This window comes from Ambystoma mexicanum, chromosome 13, assembly GCF_040938575.1.
Source record: "Ambystoma mexicanum isolate Mex_15411 chromosome 13, UKY_AmexF1_1, whole genome shotgun sequence".
In the NCBI taxonomy this organism is placed as follows: Eukaryota; Metazoa; Chordata; class Amphibia; order Caudata; family Ambystomatidae; genus Ambystoma; species Ambystoma mexicanum.
In genome coordinates, this window is record NC_090938.1 from 137,353,654 (window position 1) to 137,368,269 (window position 14,616).

Consider the following 14,616-nt stretch of genomic DNA (forward strand, 5'->3'; position numbering starts at 1 on the left):
CAGGAACCATTCCACTAACTCAAGAGACAACTAATTTGACACCTGAATAGGGCCACTTTTGTACAATGCAGAGAGAGATTAACAATACAATACTACAATTTGGCATTTGTGTGCCTATATCTCAGAGACAAAGCACACAAACAGCAGGAGGATGACCACAGTAGGCACAAAGCAACCCTCCTTCATGGAGCACAGACGAAGGATACAACCTCCATCTGTACAGAGAGGCGTCACACCCATCCCTTTATTTAGAGCAGAGATCTTTATTAGGGCTCTGGCATAAAAAGACCTCTAAAATCAGGCAAACACCCAGAACAGAATGCCAGCCTTCCAGTGAAACCATCAGCCATCGACAGGAAAGTAATTTGGGAAGGGGTTCATCAACTCCAAACAAGGCCTTGCATCCATGATTCTACTCAAAACACCATCCTACCCAGAGCAGAGAGAAATTGGATGGGATCCAGGCTACATGCAGAGAAACCTCTCACAACAGGAAAGGGAGCACCAAATCTTGTTCAGCCAGCCACCTTGTACTAACAGCACAAAGCCAAGGAAAAGAGCAACCAGAGGGGCAAGGCAAATCATCATATGGGAGTGGTGAGTGCACAAAGGTCCATTCCAAGTTTGGCATCATTCCATTACATGGAACATCAGCGTGCACATGGTGGGAAGGGAGCAAAAGACAGGATTCAGAGGTTGCCAACTGCAAACCTAACACGTTTGCTAGTTTTTGGGGCTGTGACTACAGTACTGTTTCAACTGCGATGACACCGACTCGCCATCATCACCCAATACTGTTATGGAAGCCTTCAAACGGATGCAACGTGTAGAAACTGACTGTTGTTGAACCTTGGGAGAAACTGCTCCATCAGGCGAGGTGTGATGCGGCAAAGAGGCAGATCTTCATTTGCGAAAACCATGTGCAATATGTCCAACTTTACCAAGGCCACTGTTAAAGGCCATTCCATAATCTCTCCAGATGTGACAAGTGTGTGACACTTCATTTCCCAACAAACCCGCTCTCCATCTTGTACCTTACAGCCCTCACATGCATGGACGCCGTAATGAAATCCAGATGCTTTGTCCCCGCATATCCTGCACTCCACCGCTAGACATCCAGCAAGAGTCTCATCACGGCCCAATTGTAGCTGCTCACACAGGGAAGGAGGGGAACTCTGGGAGACATCTGGGGGAGAGAAAGAGAGCGGAAAATGATAGTAACTGGCAGTAAGCCTGCACAACTCTGGTGCTCATTATTGTAGTACAAAGGCTACCTGGGAGAAAAGCGTGCATACATTTCATCCCGAAGGAAAACCAGCATACAGCAGATAACATGCAGAAAAGCCTGTACACCTCAGCTGCCAGGAGAAGGTCAGCATACATTAGGTAACAGGCAGAAATGTAGGCATAGATCCAGTGCCCATCGGAAAAGACAAATGCAGAGGGAAGGACTGATGCACCAGAAAGATAATTACAAGTATAACAGGGAGGGTACTAGGAGGGGGGAGTATCAAGAGTAGTCAGAGGGGAAGAAAGTGATTGTCCTAGTTCTGTGGTGCAGCCCAAGTCCAGGCAGTTAGGGATAACCGTTAGTCTAGGCACCTTCTTCTCCCCCCCCCCCCCCCCCATGAGCTACACAAATCACCAATGTTACCTGTGTCATGACTAGATGGCCGAGAGCTTTCTGGTCCCACATCCACGTCTGAACCTCCTTCCACTGTGGTCACTTCCGCTTCCGCCGTCGCCTCCTCCTTGACCTCAGATCCTTCTTCCTGCAGCCGATCCATGCTTCCTGGCGCCTCAGGATTGACACCGATGCCCCACTCATAGCTCCAGCATCATCTGTGTATGCCCGGAAAAGGGTCTTCCATTCATATTGTCTGCCCTATAGAGACAAAATAAATGTCTGGTGCATTAGTTGAATGGGGCGGTTAGTGGCGCATTTCGACACTAGGGGAAAACTGGAGCAGTTCTATGGGTTCTGCACTGCAAACGGACCAAACTCAAGCTTACGTTCATAACTTTTTTTAAATGTACAAATAGTTTGATAAACGCATAAAGAACGCCACGAGTAAAGTGCCAGCGGCAACATTACTTCAGTCCATTGGCAATCTAACAGACAGAGCAGTGCTAATCAGGACAGAGTAAGAAGTCTACAAACATTCTACACAATGATTTTTCCAAATTACACTGCCAAGGTGGACAAACTGAATCGGTCCCGTTTCTCAAGAGCAGCACAGACACCACTTACCTGCAAATGGCCTGGAGAAGTGTACTTCGCGATACAATAATACTTCAGCTCTACTAATTGACACACCATGAGACTTAAACGAGCAGCTATACATCAGGAGTACTTGGAAATTGCTTTGAGTGGGATTAGCAGCTAAATAAAATACAGGCCTGAGCAAAGTTAGGGACTTTAACGAGAGCTATGGGTCATTAACATTTGGTACAGTCCTCTGCGGCCATGAATCGAGCCAATGTCAGTGCCGGAAATGGAATAAAAACTACTGAGGGAACCGAAGAGCTGTGGAGAAGAGGGTGCTGGACTGAGGGGCATGGTCCCCTTCATAGAATTTCATGTGCATAAAAGTAAAGAGCATTATGGGAACATAAGCATTTCCACAATTTTAAATGTGAAACAAGTCTTATAGTGATCAACAAGAAACCCTTTTGAGTTGGAACTTGGATTCTGCTGTTTTCATTGGTCAGAATACTCATACTAACAAAACAAAAAAGTCTGTAAATTGCAAGACATATATACCAGTTTGGAAAGGTGCAACGTAGTATGTGAGGCTTATTATTCTGTTAGAAAACATTTAAAGCACAAGAGGTGTTCTATATCAGTGTCGATGCTCCTTCAGACACATTTTCAAATAAACCAAATTGTCACAGTTATGTTTCTAGACATCAGGCTAGAGAGTCAAAAGCAGCTCATTGTAGCTGTTGGCAAGCTTACCAGGCTCTTTGCCACAAGCAGGAGCTACAGCAAATGAATCTCAGCTCCAAGCAATTGTTATGACTCGGCACAAAAGCCACAACTTTGCCAGATGAACTGGAGTCAATCCAAACAGGACTCAATGATGAGCTCGACAAGTGCAAGGCAAACCCCAACTTTATTATCATCCAAATAAAGCAGCAACAAGATACAGACAGTAAAATCTTGGAGCGCTCAGCGAGCAAATACAAAATAACGCTTTAAGTATCTTGGACGCGTCGTACATGGTGTCATATCATCATCACAATCTTACAAAACCTAAGGGGATCAGGATTGGTTAGTAGGTATGGGTACTGTGATGAGTTAAAGGGTCTCTTATGAAGAAAGGGAACTTCACACTCACACCTATATACTTCCTAAAAGTTACCAAAACGTCAGACTAACGCTCAGATTACAATGGTCATATATATTTTTGTAATGCAACATTGTATACATGATAAACCAGTACTGAGATGAGGGGGGCCCATAGGGAGAGAAGACAAAACCACTACAAATATTCTAGTTGGGGTCCTATGTCTGAAAAATATGCAACCAATAAAATGGGAAGAAAGGGGAAACCAGTGGTTTAGTAGTGGCAGAACGGTGTGGCACGGCAATAGAAGCAGAGAGATACAAAGAAACTGAACAATTGAACGTCCAACAGCAAGCAGGGAAATTCTATACCGGTTTGTGGACAACAAGCCGGGAGACTTTCGACTGACTCGTCACTTATCTGTGGGCTGGACTCTGCATGCCTAAAAGCCAGCGGTGTCCCCAAGCGGACTGAACTTTATGTCAGTCGAACAACACTGACTGTGGCTGGCCATGGGCCAGCGAAAGAACAAGAGCGAGATCCCGAGCAGGAACTCGCTTACGGCTAAACCGAGAAAGAACAGTAAAGCCTTGCCAATGCGGTGTTTCCCCCAAGCCGGGCAACAGAGAAATCAACCACCCCACCCAGGAGGGGCGGGACTCCGCTGGAACGGTCGTCGAGCCCAGGAGAGAGCCGAGAACCCAGTATCTGAGCGCAGACAACACTCGCTACGGAAATGATATACGGTGGCACTGCAAGGCTGAGACAGGATATCGGAAGTAGGAGAGCACTGGCTCACACATTGAAACGCAACGTTAGCCCCAGCCGCAAGGACGGGAGAGAAGTCTGCCGAGGAGCGGCTACATCAGATGGTGTCGGAGATGTGAAGGACAGGTAGGTCCTGGGAAATCAACTGAAGTAACCATGAAACAGCTGAAAGACGAGCCACACTGCAAACTCAACTCGGAAGGTACAGTGCAGGAATGGGAGGAGGGGGGGCATTTGGCATTCGTGATGAATGAGAACCAAGTTATAAAGCAGTAAAAGAACACTGTGAGAACAAAGTTGCCAGGCACAAAAGAATTACTGAAAGAACATTACCAACCAACTACATAGAAATAATTGAAAAAGGCAGAATAACCATGGCAGGAAAGTACTCTAAGCCAAGGTGAAATCCAATGGAGAACTGTGAAAATAACAGGTTCATGTGGAACTAGCCCGAGAGAGAAAAACCACTGCAGATCCAAATTGTAACTAGAGAAGGGAAAAGCCACCACACCAGTGATCGTAAAAGTGAAGGGAAGGTCACTCCTTTAGGATGAACATAGAACATTAACTTTGAATTACAATGCTTTTGTGTTGCAACTGTTATTTTGGAACATCCTATTTATGCATAAGAACTTGCTTTTGGAACTAAAGAGGAAGGCTGTAGAGGAGCAGCCGACAGACACTTAATTTTCCCCATGTTGCACCTTTTTGTAGAATTCAGGGTGTGAGGGTCAGATTAGATTTTGGACACAGGACGAAGAACCTGGACATCCTGCCAAAGACTGTTTCATTAGTTAGTTGTGATGAGGCAGGGAAACCCCCGAGAGACTTGGGGCCAGTGAGTCATTTTTCCAACCCCCATTATTATTTAAATAAATGTATTTGCACAAACGAAGAACACCGTCTCATGTCCGACCCCTCACAGTACATATGGATCATATATGGGTTAAGCATTTATTGGGTTAGGACTGATGGCTGCACCTGGGACCATCCTTTATTGATAAAAGGTAAAAATGCGCCATCTCTACGCAGAGGGTTTGGTTGGCATCTTCTTAGATGGGCGGCATTACGCTACTTACTTTGATTGGTTGGCTCCACACTATCCAACCTTGGACATTTCACAGGTTGTCAAGATATTAGCTAGACGGTTTGTAGGCAGAGACACCCATGGATTGTCCTTTGTTCATTAAAGATACCATCCCTCGTCCTCAGGCCGTGACATTGTGTAATTACTTTGTACTTGACCTTGCAAGGTGGCTTAGGTCTCTGTGTACTTTTAGGGAGTCTTCCAGGAGTCAAATTTTATGCAGGCCGCTAATGAATGGCTAGTGTTCGTCAATTCTGAGTTTGTGTTAGAGGACAGTGAATAAAATGGAATTAGCTCTTATTTATTAGGACTAAAGCTCATTTAACTTGTGTGTCGTGTTTTCTGGTTACACCAGAGTCACTCTTGAGTTATGGTTCATGGAGCTTATTGGCTTACTATTCTATTGCACCTATTAATTAATTGGGGAGTATCCTGCTTGCACCTGGGAATTGCTATGTAGTTGATCTGCCATTTCCATCCTCCCCATAACATTCAAACCTTGGCACGAACTGCGAGCTACCGTCTGAGCTAGGCACAGCTCTGTATTTACTGTGGTTTCAGCTTTTCAAATTTGCTGAAAGTCTTAAGGCCTCAGTCCATTTAAAAGCATGCTGCAGCATCCATTTTAAAGAAGGCTGCCTTATTAGGCTGCAATTTCTAGGTTAGTGAGCTATACTTGCGTTTCGTTCATGTTGCATTCAGCGTATCCATTGATTCTGTTAGTGTTCTTCATGTCTTATGGTTGCTATCTTAATATTTTTCATGTATAAATGCATATTCGACCTAGTATTTGTTTGTTCTTTGTGTGGATTGCATATTTGCTTAATGTCTAATGCATTTGCTTGCTACTGGTGCAACGTTGGCTACATTGGGTTTGCCATCTTCAGCTTAGGTTGTCTAGGCCTTCCTGTTGTATTGCCTGGGGTTAAGGGTGGTTGTCTTAGTGAGGAACACTTCTCACTGTTGCGATAATGGACAGCGGACGGGGCAGAAGCTATGGAGAACGTATAAATCTGCCTTTCAAGACAATTTCTATGTTTGCTTCTTAGTTTTAAGACAGTTTTTGGCACTCCGATACTCTTTTAGGACTCAGGGATGAAGACACACGTTATCAGCGTCATTCCTTGCGTGATTGTTGTAAAGATCATAGCCGACAAGTCATGTGAAAAGAATTTGGATGATACCATGGAGGATGCAAGATGAACAGGAACTCTTACAATAATTTAATCGTTTTATCTTTTTTTTAAAAAGATTGTAACTTTTATATTAATCTGTTTTACTTTGAGCTATATGTGCTTTTAGGATTCTACTGATAATGGAATTCATTTTATTAGACATTTACATTTTTTTTTGCAAAACCTATAAAGGAAATTAAACCAGGTGTAAAAAAGTAATTGTTTGGACAGGGTCATGGATTCCGATTAAAAACTCATTCGACAAAAGATCAATTGAAAAGAATCCTGCCCTGATGAAGGATAATTATATAACCTGCTTAATACCCGCGAGTGGTTTCCAAGCACAGGATCAGGATTCAAAACCGGCGTTGCGCTGCGCCTTGCTTCCAAGATAAACGTGTTTCCCTGAGCTATCCTTCCTCCCCTTTTGGATTGGATTGTGAATGTAAGATGAGAACTTGTACTAGGGCACGCAGGAAGAAAGTGGAATATAGTTCTGTTTTTTTGGGGCCATCTTCTTAAAGTCAATAGGATTCCAGGCACCCAATTACAGGACATTTGCCAAGAATCAACTGTCATGTATCTGACAACCAGTCACTTTCTAAATGCAACTGCTTACGAATTGATCTAACAGTAGGTTAATTTGACTTTACAGCTCCTCAACGTGTTTAATTGAATTCATGGATGGCCAAAACCGATGGCCATACAGTGAGCAGATCTCCTCTGCCTTCTACTAAATTTAGGAGTCAATTGTAAACTATGCAATTTCATATTATTTAATTTAGGTATCAAGTTCCACTTACTAACACTCTTACAAAACAGAAATGTGAGTGTCTGTAAACTGAAACCTGCCGTATCTGTTAACGTTGCCAATAAACTCGACAAAACATCCTTTACAAGATTTTGAATTATGGAGCGCATGCCTGGGGTGAACCTTTTCACAATTACACTTAGATACATGTTACACACGGTTGTGTGTTACTCAGCCCTGCAGCTAGCTGCACCATTACAAACGTATTTCTCATGACAGGCGCAGTCATATGGTCCGACCACCAATCCCAATTTACACCCAATTATTTCCTTAGTGCGAATGAATAACAATTCTTTGTCAGTTATCAAGAGGACATAGGGAATTTATTCACAAAACTTCAACATTTGGAGGAATAATTTTTCATTTCAAAGGCCACTGGGTGCCATAAAAAAAACACCTACCCGACATTAACTTGTTTGGTAATCTGTATAAAGGAGCATAAACGCATATCTAGAACACATTTGAAGCAAAAGAGGTCATATACAGCTGACAAAATGTCTCCAATGGGTAGCTCCTGCCTACTCAGTGAGATTTGATACTCATCTGCTACTTTCAGCTCCTGGCCATGAAATGGTCATCCCGCGCTCGCACAATATACTGCGATTCTGTAAGAATGGAAACAGCTTTGTTGGACATGCGGTCTATATGGAGATAAAAAAGGTGCAGGAATACTTCTAATTTACATATACCCAAAGTTTTTGTTGTTGTTTGTTGCAAGTAATGTAACCTTTCCCTTTCCTCAGTATTACAGTGCACCTGATGTACAGGCTGTGCCGACCCTCTTCCTTCCCCCGGTTGGGGTTACCACTTTCCACCCAGGGGCGCACAAGCATCGGATGTCTGATCAGACGTCTCCCTTCATCAGGCTGAATCACCCCTTCTGAAGGCTGTATAATGTACAAATTTCATTTTGCAAACCTGCCTCTTTTATTCTGTAAGCCTTGTGCTTTTCTGGACTACCGCGTTTCCTGATAATTCAGCCCCTTTCCATGGGATCGCCTTTTCTGCACTCTTCCAGCCGGCGGGCGGCAACATGGCGTCCTCATCCTGGTTCTCCTGACCCTCGCTCGTCCCCCTCACCTAGATTTATAGAGACTGCTTCCTAGGGTGACCAGATTTTCAAAATAAAAACCCAGGACAGGACAGGCCACCGACATAGAAGTAGGACTACAATTTCGCGGGTCACTGACACAAAAGTAGGACTACATATCGTAGCACTGATAAAGACAAAAAAGGGACTACAAACATAGCACTTATGACAGTGAAGTTTGGGGGCAGCCACAGCAGATCAAATGCTGGATTAATGTACACATACCTGTGAAGCCACTATGTGGCACGGTTTTCTGTTTTTAGAGTGAATTCTTGGGGATCCACCTGTACAGGTAGAGCACTGCAGTGGACTGGGGTTATTGTCAACCCAACAATATTTCGCTGTGAGATTAAAGCAAGCATTTTCACAATTGTACACACTTTATGAAGACTGCTGGCCCCCTTGCATCATAGAATGGCACAAAAGTAATGCACCCCACATGCGTATGGCAAACTTTATTGTGGAATTATTTCACCCGAAAAGGTTTTTGGTGATGAAAAGAACTATGCCTTTATTGCAAAGAATGAAAACAGTGAAGATTGAAAACAGTGAAGATAAAAAGCAAGAGAATTGCTGTACACGTTTTATTACTATTATGAGTACTTTGCTGATGAATGTATTCTTTGTAGCACCGATTTGTCTTTCTGTAGCCTGCTATGGAACTCAGAGCAGCTCAGGCTGAAATTAACCCTAGTAACCAATATGGATTTCAAAGTCTCAATGTCCATTCGGTTTCGTTCATCGGTCCATGTATTGTTCATAATTGAAAAGATTCTTTCCACTGGCGCATTTGTGCCGGGCAAGCACAAGACAAACTGGACCATCATGCTCATGTTTTTCATTGTTATGTTCTGCTGTGAAAAATAGGTGAAAACCTCCACCCACCGTTCATCTGCAGACTTTTTTTGCTCGTTCCACTGGGCCAGCCTGCAAGCTGTGTAATTACGCACACAGCTCAGCTCATCAAAAAGCTGTGTCATCGAGTTTGAGCCTTCCTGATGTAGACTGCACAAATTGTAGGGAGCCCTCTACATCTCCCCAAACAGGGACACTGTTTAGGAGGACCCAGGAAAAAACGTTCAGTTCTGTGAAGTGAGCGCCCCATTCTTCTAGGTACTTTACACAGCAGTCATAAAAAGAGTACACATATTCGTTGAATTGGGTTTCATTTAGTTGCCCTTGTTCACGGAGGTCATTTAGGAGGCCTTTTACTTTGTTACTCAGAAAACATGCATCACGCCGCCCTATCATTTTCTCCTTCAGCCTCATCAACCTTTGGCCAACATCAATAGCATTTGAGTTTTGCTTTTCAAGAACCTTAATCGTATCATTAAACAGGACTAGCTGGTTCTGCAGGAAACAGAGCCACGCCTCACCAATAGGGTTCTGCAAAAACTTGGTAATGGCTGTAGGGGTTTTTTCCTGTGAGAAAAAGTATGACTTCAGGGCTGGGTACAGTTGGAGCACCCTGTCAAGAGCTGGCAATAGGGACAGCCAGCGTGTGTTACTGGTGCCAAGAAGGCTCTGGTAGTCTATCTCCACAAATTCACAAAATTCCTTTAACTGTTCTGTTCTAACAGTATAGATGTGGAAGTATTTATACACTTTCAATATGAAGGATTCTATATCCAAGGGGAGCCCATCAGCAGCAGTTTGCACTGCATTATGCACAATGTGTGCTGCACACCCCACACCAATTAGTTTATTTTCAGGGATTGCCTCCTTCAACTTACAAAAAACATTGTTTTTCCCTGCTCTTGCTTTCCCACCAAAGTTTGTGTTTGTGTTATCCGCACAAAAGGCTATTACCTTTTCCCTTAGATTGTTTTTCTCCAGGGCTTGAAGCAGTTCCCCAAATAATATTAATGAGGTTTCCCCAGGGACCGAGGTGAACTCCAAAATCTTAACTTTCACCCCCTCAAGGTCCTGGAAATATCTGATTACAATTGGGATGAGCTTCACCTCTTTCCTGTTCGAAGCATCAACCGAAACTGATATACAGGTAACACTACTCAAATCACGCTGGAGATCCTCCATAGCTAAAGGCGCCAGCACTTTGGATACTAATGCTTCTGCTTTTGTACGGGCACAGGTAAATTTCTCATCATACAATTTCCTTATCAATGAGGATGTGCAGTCCATTGATCTAAAGCTGTGGTTGTGCTTTGCAAGGTGATAGGCAAAAGTGCCCTCAGCAGCAGCCCTACTGAGGTCTGTGTCCCCGAACAGCCTTCCCAAAAAACTGTGTGATATTGCTGCTGCTGGCTGCAGATAACCAAAATTTGTGCTTTTTGGTTTGCACGTGCTCCTTAATATCTCCTTTTCCACCATGGGCAATAGAAAAAGAGCATCTGCAGTGCTTGCAATACACTTCACTGTCACTCCTTGCAACCTTACTCGGGAAAGGGAATGACGTTTGCATCTCCTCAGTGGCGGTACATCTCCTCTTGGGCATCTTTGGTAGCTACCTAGCTAGTGTTTCTAGATAAAGCTTGAAGAAAAAAGTAATGTCAGTCATCGTGATATGGTGAACTACGTCTCACGCAACAACAACAAAAATATCTTGATGACTGAACTACGGTTGTAGTAGTATACCTGGAAAGTCAATAAATCCTCAAATGTGTTTGTGACTTATACAGGTGCAACAAAGGGCACAGCATTGGCATTTGCCAAAAAAACAAAATGAGAGTAGAGTGGTGCCTGAATTGCAGGAGGGAACTGGGCAAGCATTTACAGGCAAGCATAAAGCCTACACAGGCTCTCTTCATAAACAAAAAATGTTGAGGACAGAAGGCAGGGGGTTTGTTCTGTCCCAGAGGCAGGAGCGGCTGAGTTTAGAAATAAAAGCCACGCCACCATTGAAAACATGTCCTTGCTGGCTGCACAATGCCCTCTGCCCCCCATATAAGAACACTCAGGTTGTAGTTGCCTCCTAACACCAGTAAAATGTTACATGTCAAGGAAAGCTTGCCTTGTGGGTTGCACAAATGCAACCCATGTAAGAACATTAATCATGTTGCCTTTGACACCTGTAAACAAATGTCATATGCCCCCCTCTGAGAACACACATGTTGGCTTTACTCTTAATGCGAGCACAACATTCCATGCCATAGTACAACCCAGCCAGCCCCATTGTAGTGCCCTCCATGTAATAACACTCAGCACATTGGCTTGCATAACAATTACATCACAGGTGTGCAAGTAACAGCGCTGCAATGGCCAAGGCCTGTCTGCGCGCTGTACAAATGTAAAAATAAATCATACAAATAAATAAGTAGGGTTGGCAAGTATTCTTAAAGAACATGTACAGAGGAACTGCTCCGCTACCAGATGGATGCAAAATGAGTAACCTGCAAGTCACATTTCATTTCCTTACCTGTTGGATATTGCAGGACGATGTGGGTGTGCTGCAGCAGGGATGAGGGTCACAAACGAGCTGGATGCAAGAGGATCGACTGATGTCAAGCTGGTGGCGTGAAGGGATGCCCTGCAGGCTGAAGCAGGAAGCAGGTCCACGAGAATAATGCTCTTCGAACACTCAGGCGATGGAATCCAGACAGCAGCAGCAGTCACGAAGGAAAAGAAAACGAATGCTGCTAGAAACTCCAAGCCCCACTCACGGAAGAAGATGGAAGAATGATGCTGCGACAGCCACGGAAGAAAAAGAATGAACCGTTCGTGCCCGTGGTCGAGGCTTTTATGTGTTGCCAGCCAGGGGTCCCATAACTTCCCCCAAACACGTCGCAAGTCGCGCTTCCTGCAACGTCACAAGCTGACGTTGCAGGAAGTCTCCAGGTCCTGGAGGGCGTCTATAGGCTGTGTGGCTGTGTTTCCGGCTTGGGCGGGGGCTTGGGCGCAGAGAAAGTGAAAGTATGAGCCTGCGCACTGCAGCGCAGGCTCATACTGCAGCGTCGGAGCGGTGTCGTCCGAAAATCGGGACACCAGACACCCGCGCAGCAAAACCCCGGACGGGGTTTGGAAAAAAAAAAAAAACCCCGGGACCCCGGGACAGGGGGTGATTTCCCCGGACCTGTCCCAGGAAAACCGGGACGTCTGGTCACCCTACTGCTTCCACCTGTGCCTCATCCTTCCTGGTACTGCTCCTGCTTGCTCCTTCTGCTCAGTGCTGCGGGCCCTCCACGTCTCACTACCGCGGCACTCGCCGCCCATCCATTACTGAGCGGGCTGTCCTGCCACCCTCGGCCTATGCTCCGGACTGCTCCCACCACGAATGTCAGCTGCAGGGCCCGCCGACTGCACCGGACTACGCGGGCCGCCCTCCACCTCTGCCTGCCGCTGCGCTTCCGGGACTGCATGGGCTGCCCCAGCTGCTCTCGACTTGAGCGTTAGTTAACTGCCCTCCACAGCCGACTGTCGCGGCTTTCGTCACCAGCCCTGGTCTGCGTGAGCTGATGCTGCCACCCTCTGCCCGTCACCAGTCTGCTACCCTCCACGGCTTTTTCTCACAGCTTACCGCCAACCCAGGACTGTGTGGGCTAATCCTGCCGCCCTCCCTCCTCTAGCCTGCTCATAGAGCGGCCGGCCCAGCTTTCACATACTGGCCTTCTCCAAGCAGCCCTTCTTCATTCTGCTGCCCCTTGTACCGCTCCACTGTACTGCTGCCTTCTCCTCTGCTGTCCTGACCGAAGCAGCAGCCTCTATCCTCCATTGCCCCTCACTGCCTCCATCTTCTCTGCTGCTCCTGCAGGGGCCGTCTCCCTCCTGATGGCCCATCGCAGTCGCTCCTGCTCCGTGCTGTAATCCCCTGCCCAGAGTGTCTGCTTGAGGTCCTAGCGGGGGGGCGGGGGGGGGGGGGGTGAAGTGGGTGCCGCCTCTATCCAGCATTCTCGCTGCCTCCTATTCTGCCGCTGTCTTCTACTGCCCCTGCTGGGGGAGCAGCTTCTCCTTAATGACTCTCCAGTTGGTTCTGTTCCTTACAACTATCGTCGGCCCTGCATCGGTCGTCCAGCTTCCACTCAGCACCTTTGGCTACTACTAATTCAACACTGCAACCTCCTTCTCCACGACTCCTGCTGGGGTTGCCACCCCTCCTACCTCCTTCCTGGGTGCTCTTCACTGTACTGCATGTTCCACCAATCCAAATCTCATTCCGACCTCAGGATCCTGCACCTCCGCTCACTTCCCAGCATCCTACCTCAGTGGCGCCGTCCACCTGCATCGAGTTATAGAGCCCACTGTAACCTACTGCTTTGCCCTCGCCCCCGCTCTGCTGCGGGCGAGCTCCTGCTGTCTTCATCCAGCTCCTCTTCATTAACGGTGGCCGGGCCCTCCCTCCATCGGCCCACTCCTGAACATCCTCCCCAGCTGTCTCCGTCGCTCCCCCCCTCACCACCCATCCCATACGTTGCTGCCCCTTGCCACACTCTCCCATTCGGCCGACTTCCTTCTTCCCCTGGGAAGCCATCCTCCATCCTGTGTGCTCTGGGCTGGGGAATCTGATCCACCCGACCTTCCGCTCCCTCTACAGTTCCTTACACCAGCACCTTGTCTTCTTTTCCCCAGAGTACTTTGACTTCCTGCCTCATCGTACCACAGACTATTAGCCTTATCTACCTGTCCTCTGACCTCTGCACCCTCTCACCAGCACCTTGCACCCATCTCCCCTGTGTACTATCGTCTGCAGAACCTGTCCCCCAACCTCAGCCCCTCCTCCCAGGGCTCCGATCCCCTCCACCACCTACCAGTCTCCTTCCCAAGTATACTCCCACTGACAGCTTCATGACCAACTGATCAACTCCTCGCTGCCTTACTCCCTGTTATGCTCTTTTCCCTCTCTGTCCCACCCAACTCCCCTTCCCTCCTCCCTTTCACCCTGCCCTCTTCCCCCTCAAAACTCTCTGCTTTTTCCTCATGACCATCTCCTCTCTCAACCTCCCCCCCACCACCCAAACCCACTCAACCCTGCTCCCCAACACCTCATTCCAACGTCGCAACCTCATCTACCCTCATATCACTAACACTTCCAAAGCCTTTGACGTCGCCCTCTAGAACACCAGGCCGATTTGTAACAAACTACAGCTGTCCTTGACCTTTTCTTACGCCTCAATCTCCAATTTCTCTGTATCACAGAAACCTGGATCCTGTCCCACAACACCTCCGTTCCTGCTTCCCTCACCTCTTCCTCCTCTTTTTTTGAACATGTTCCTCGATCCTCAGGCCGCAGAGGTGGTCTAGGCCTTCTCTTTCATTCACACTTTACCGCCTCTCCCTCTCCTACTTCTCTACCTACTCTCCCTTCCTTTGAATTCATGTTCAAAATCTTTAATTCTCCCCATGCTATTTCATTCCTAATCATCTACCGCCCCCCTGGCCCGGTCGGCTCCTTCTAGGAGGACATTGACCATCTCCTCAGCCTCATTGCCCCGAGCCCCACT

The 14,616-nt window shown here is 46.6% G+C and overlaps 1 protein-coding gene across 1 annotated transcript in view; it reads right to left on the reverse strand.

The window, feature by feature from the left end:
• PPARD (peroxisome proliferator activated receptor delta) overlaps positions 1-14,616 on the reverse strand; it is a 107,502-nt gene that overhangs the window by 23,797 nt on the left and 69,089 nt on the right. The window contains exons 2-3 of the mRNA XM_069633470.1: positions 1,655-1,885; positions 1,035-1,186 (exon numbers count right to left, since the gene is read on the reverse strand). Of these exons, the coding sequence (XP_069489571.1) occupies positions 1,035-1,186; positions 1,655-1,787 (285 nt within the window). The 5' untranslated portion in view covers positions 1,788-1,885. The remainder of the gene's footprint in view (positions 1-1,034; positions 1,187-1,654; positions 1,886-14,616) is intronic.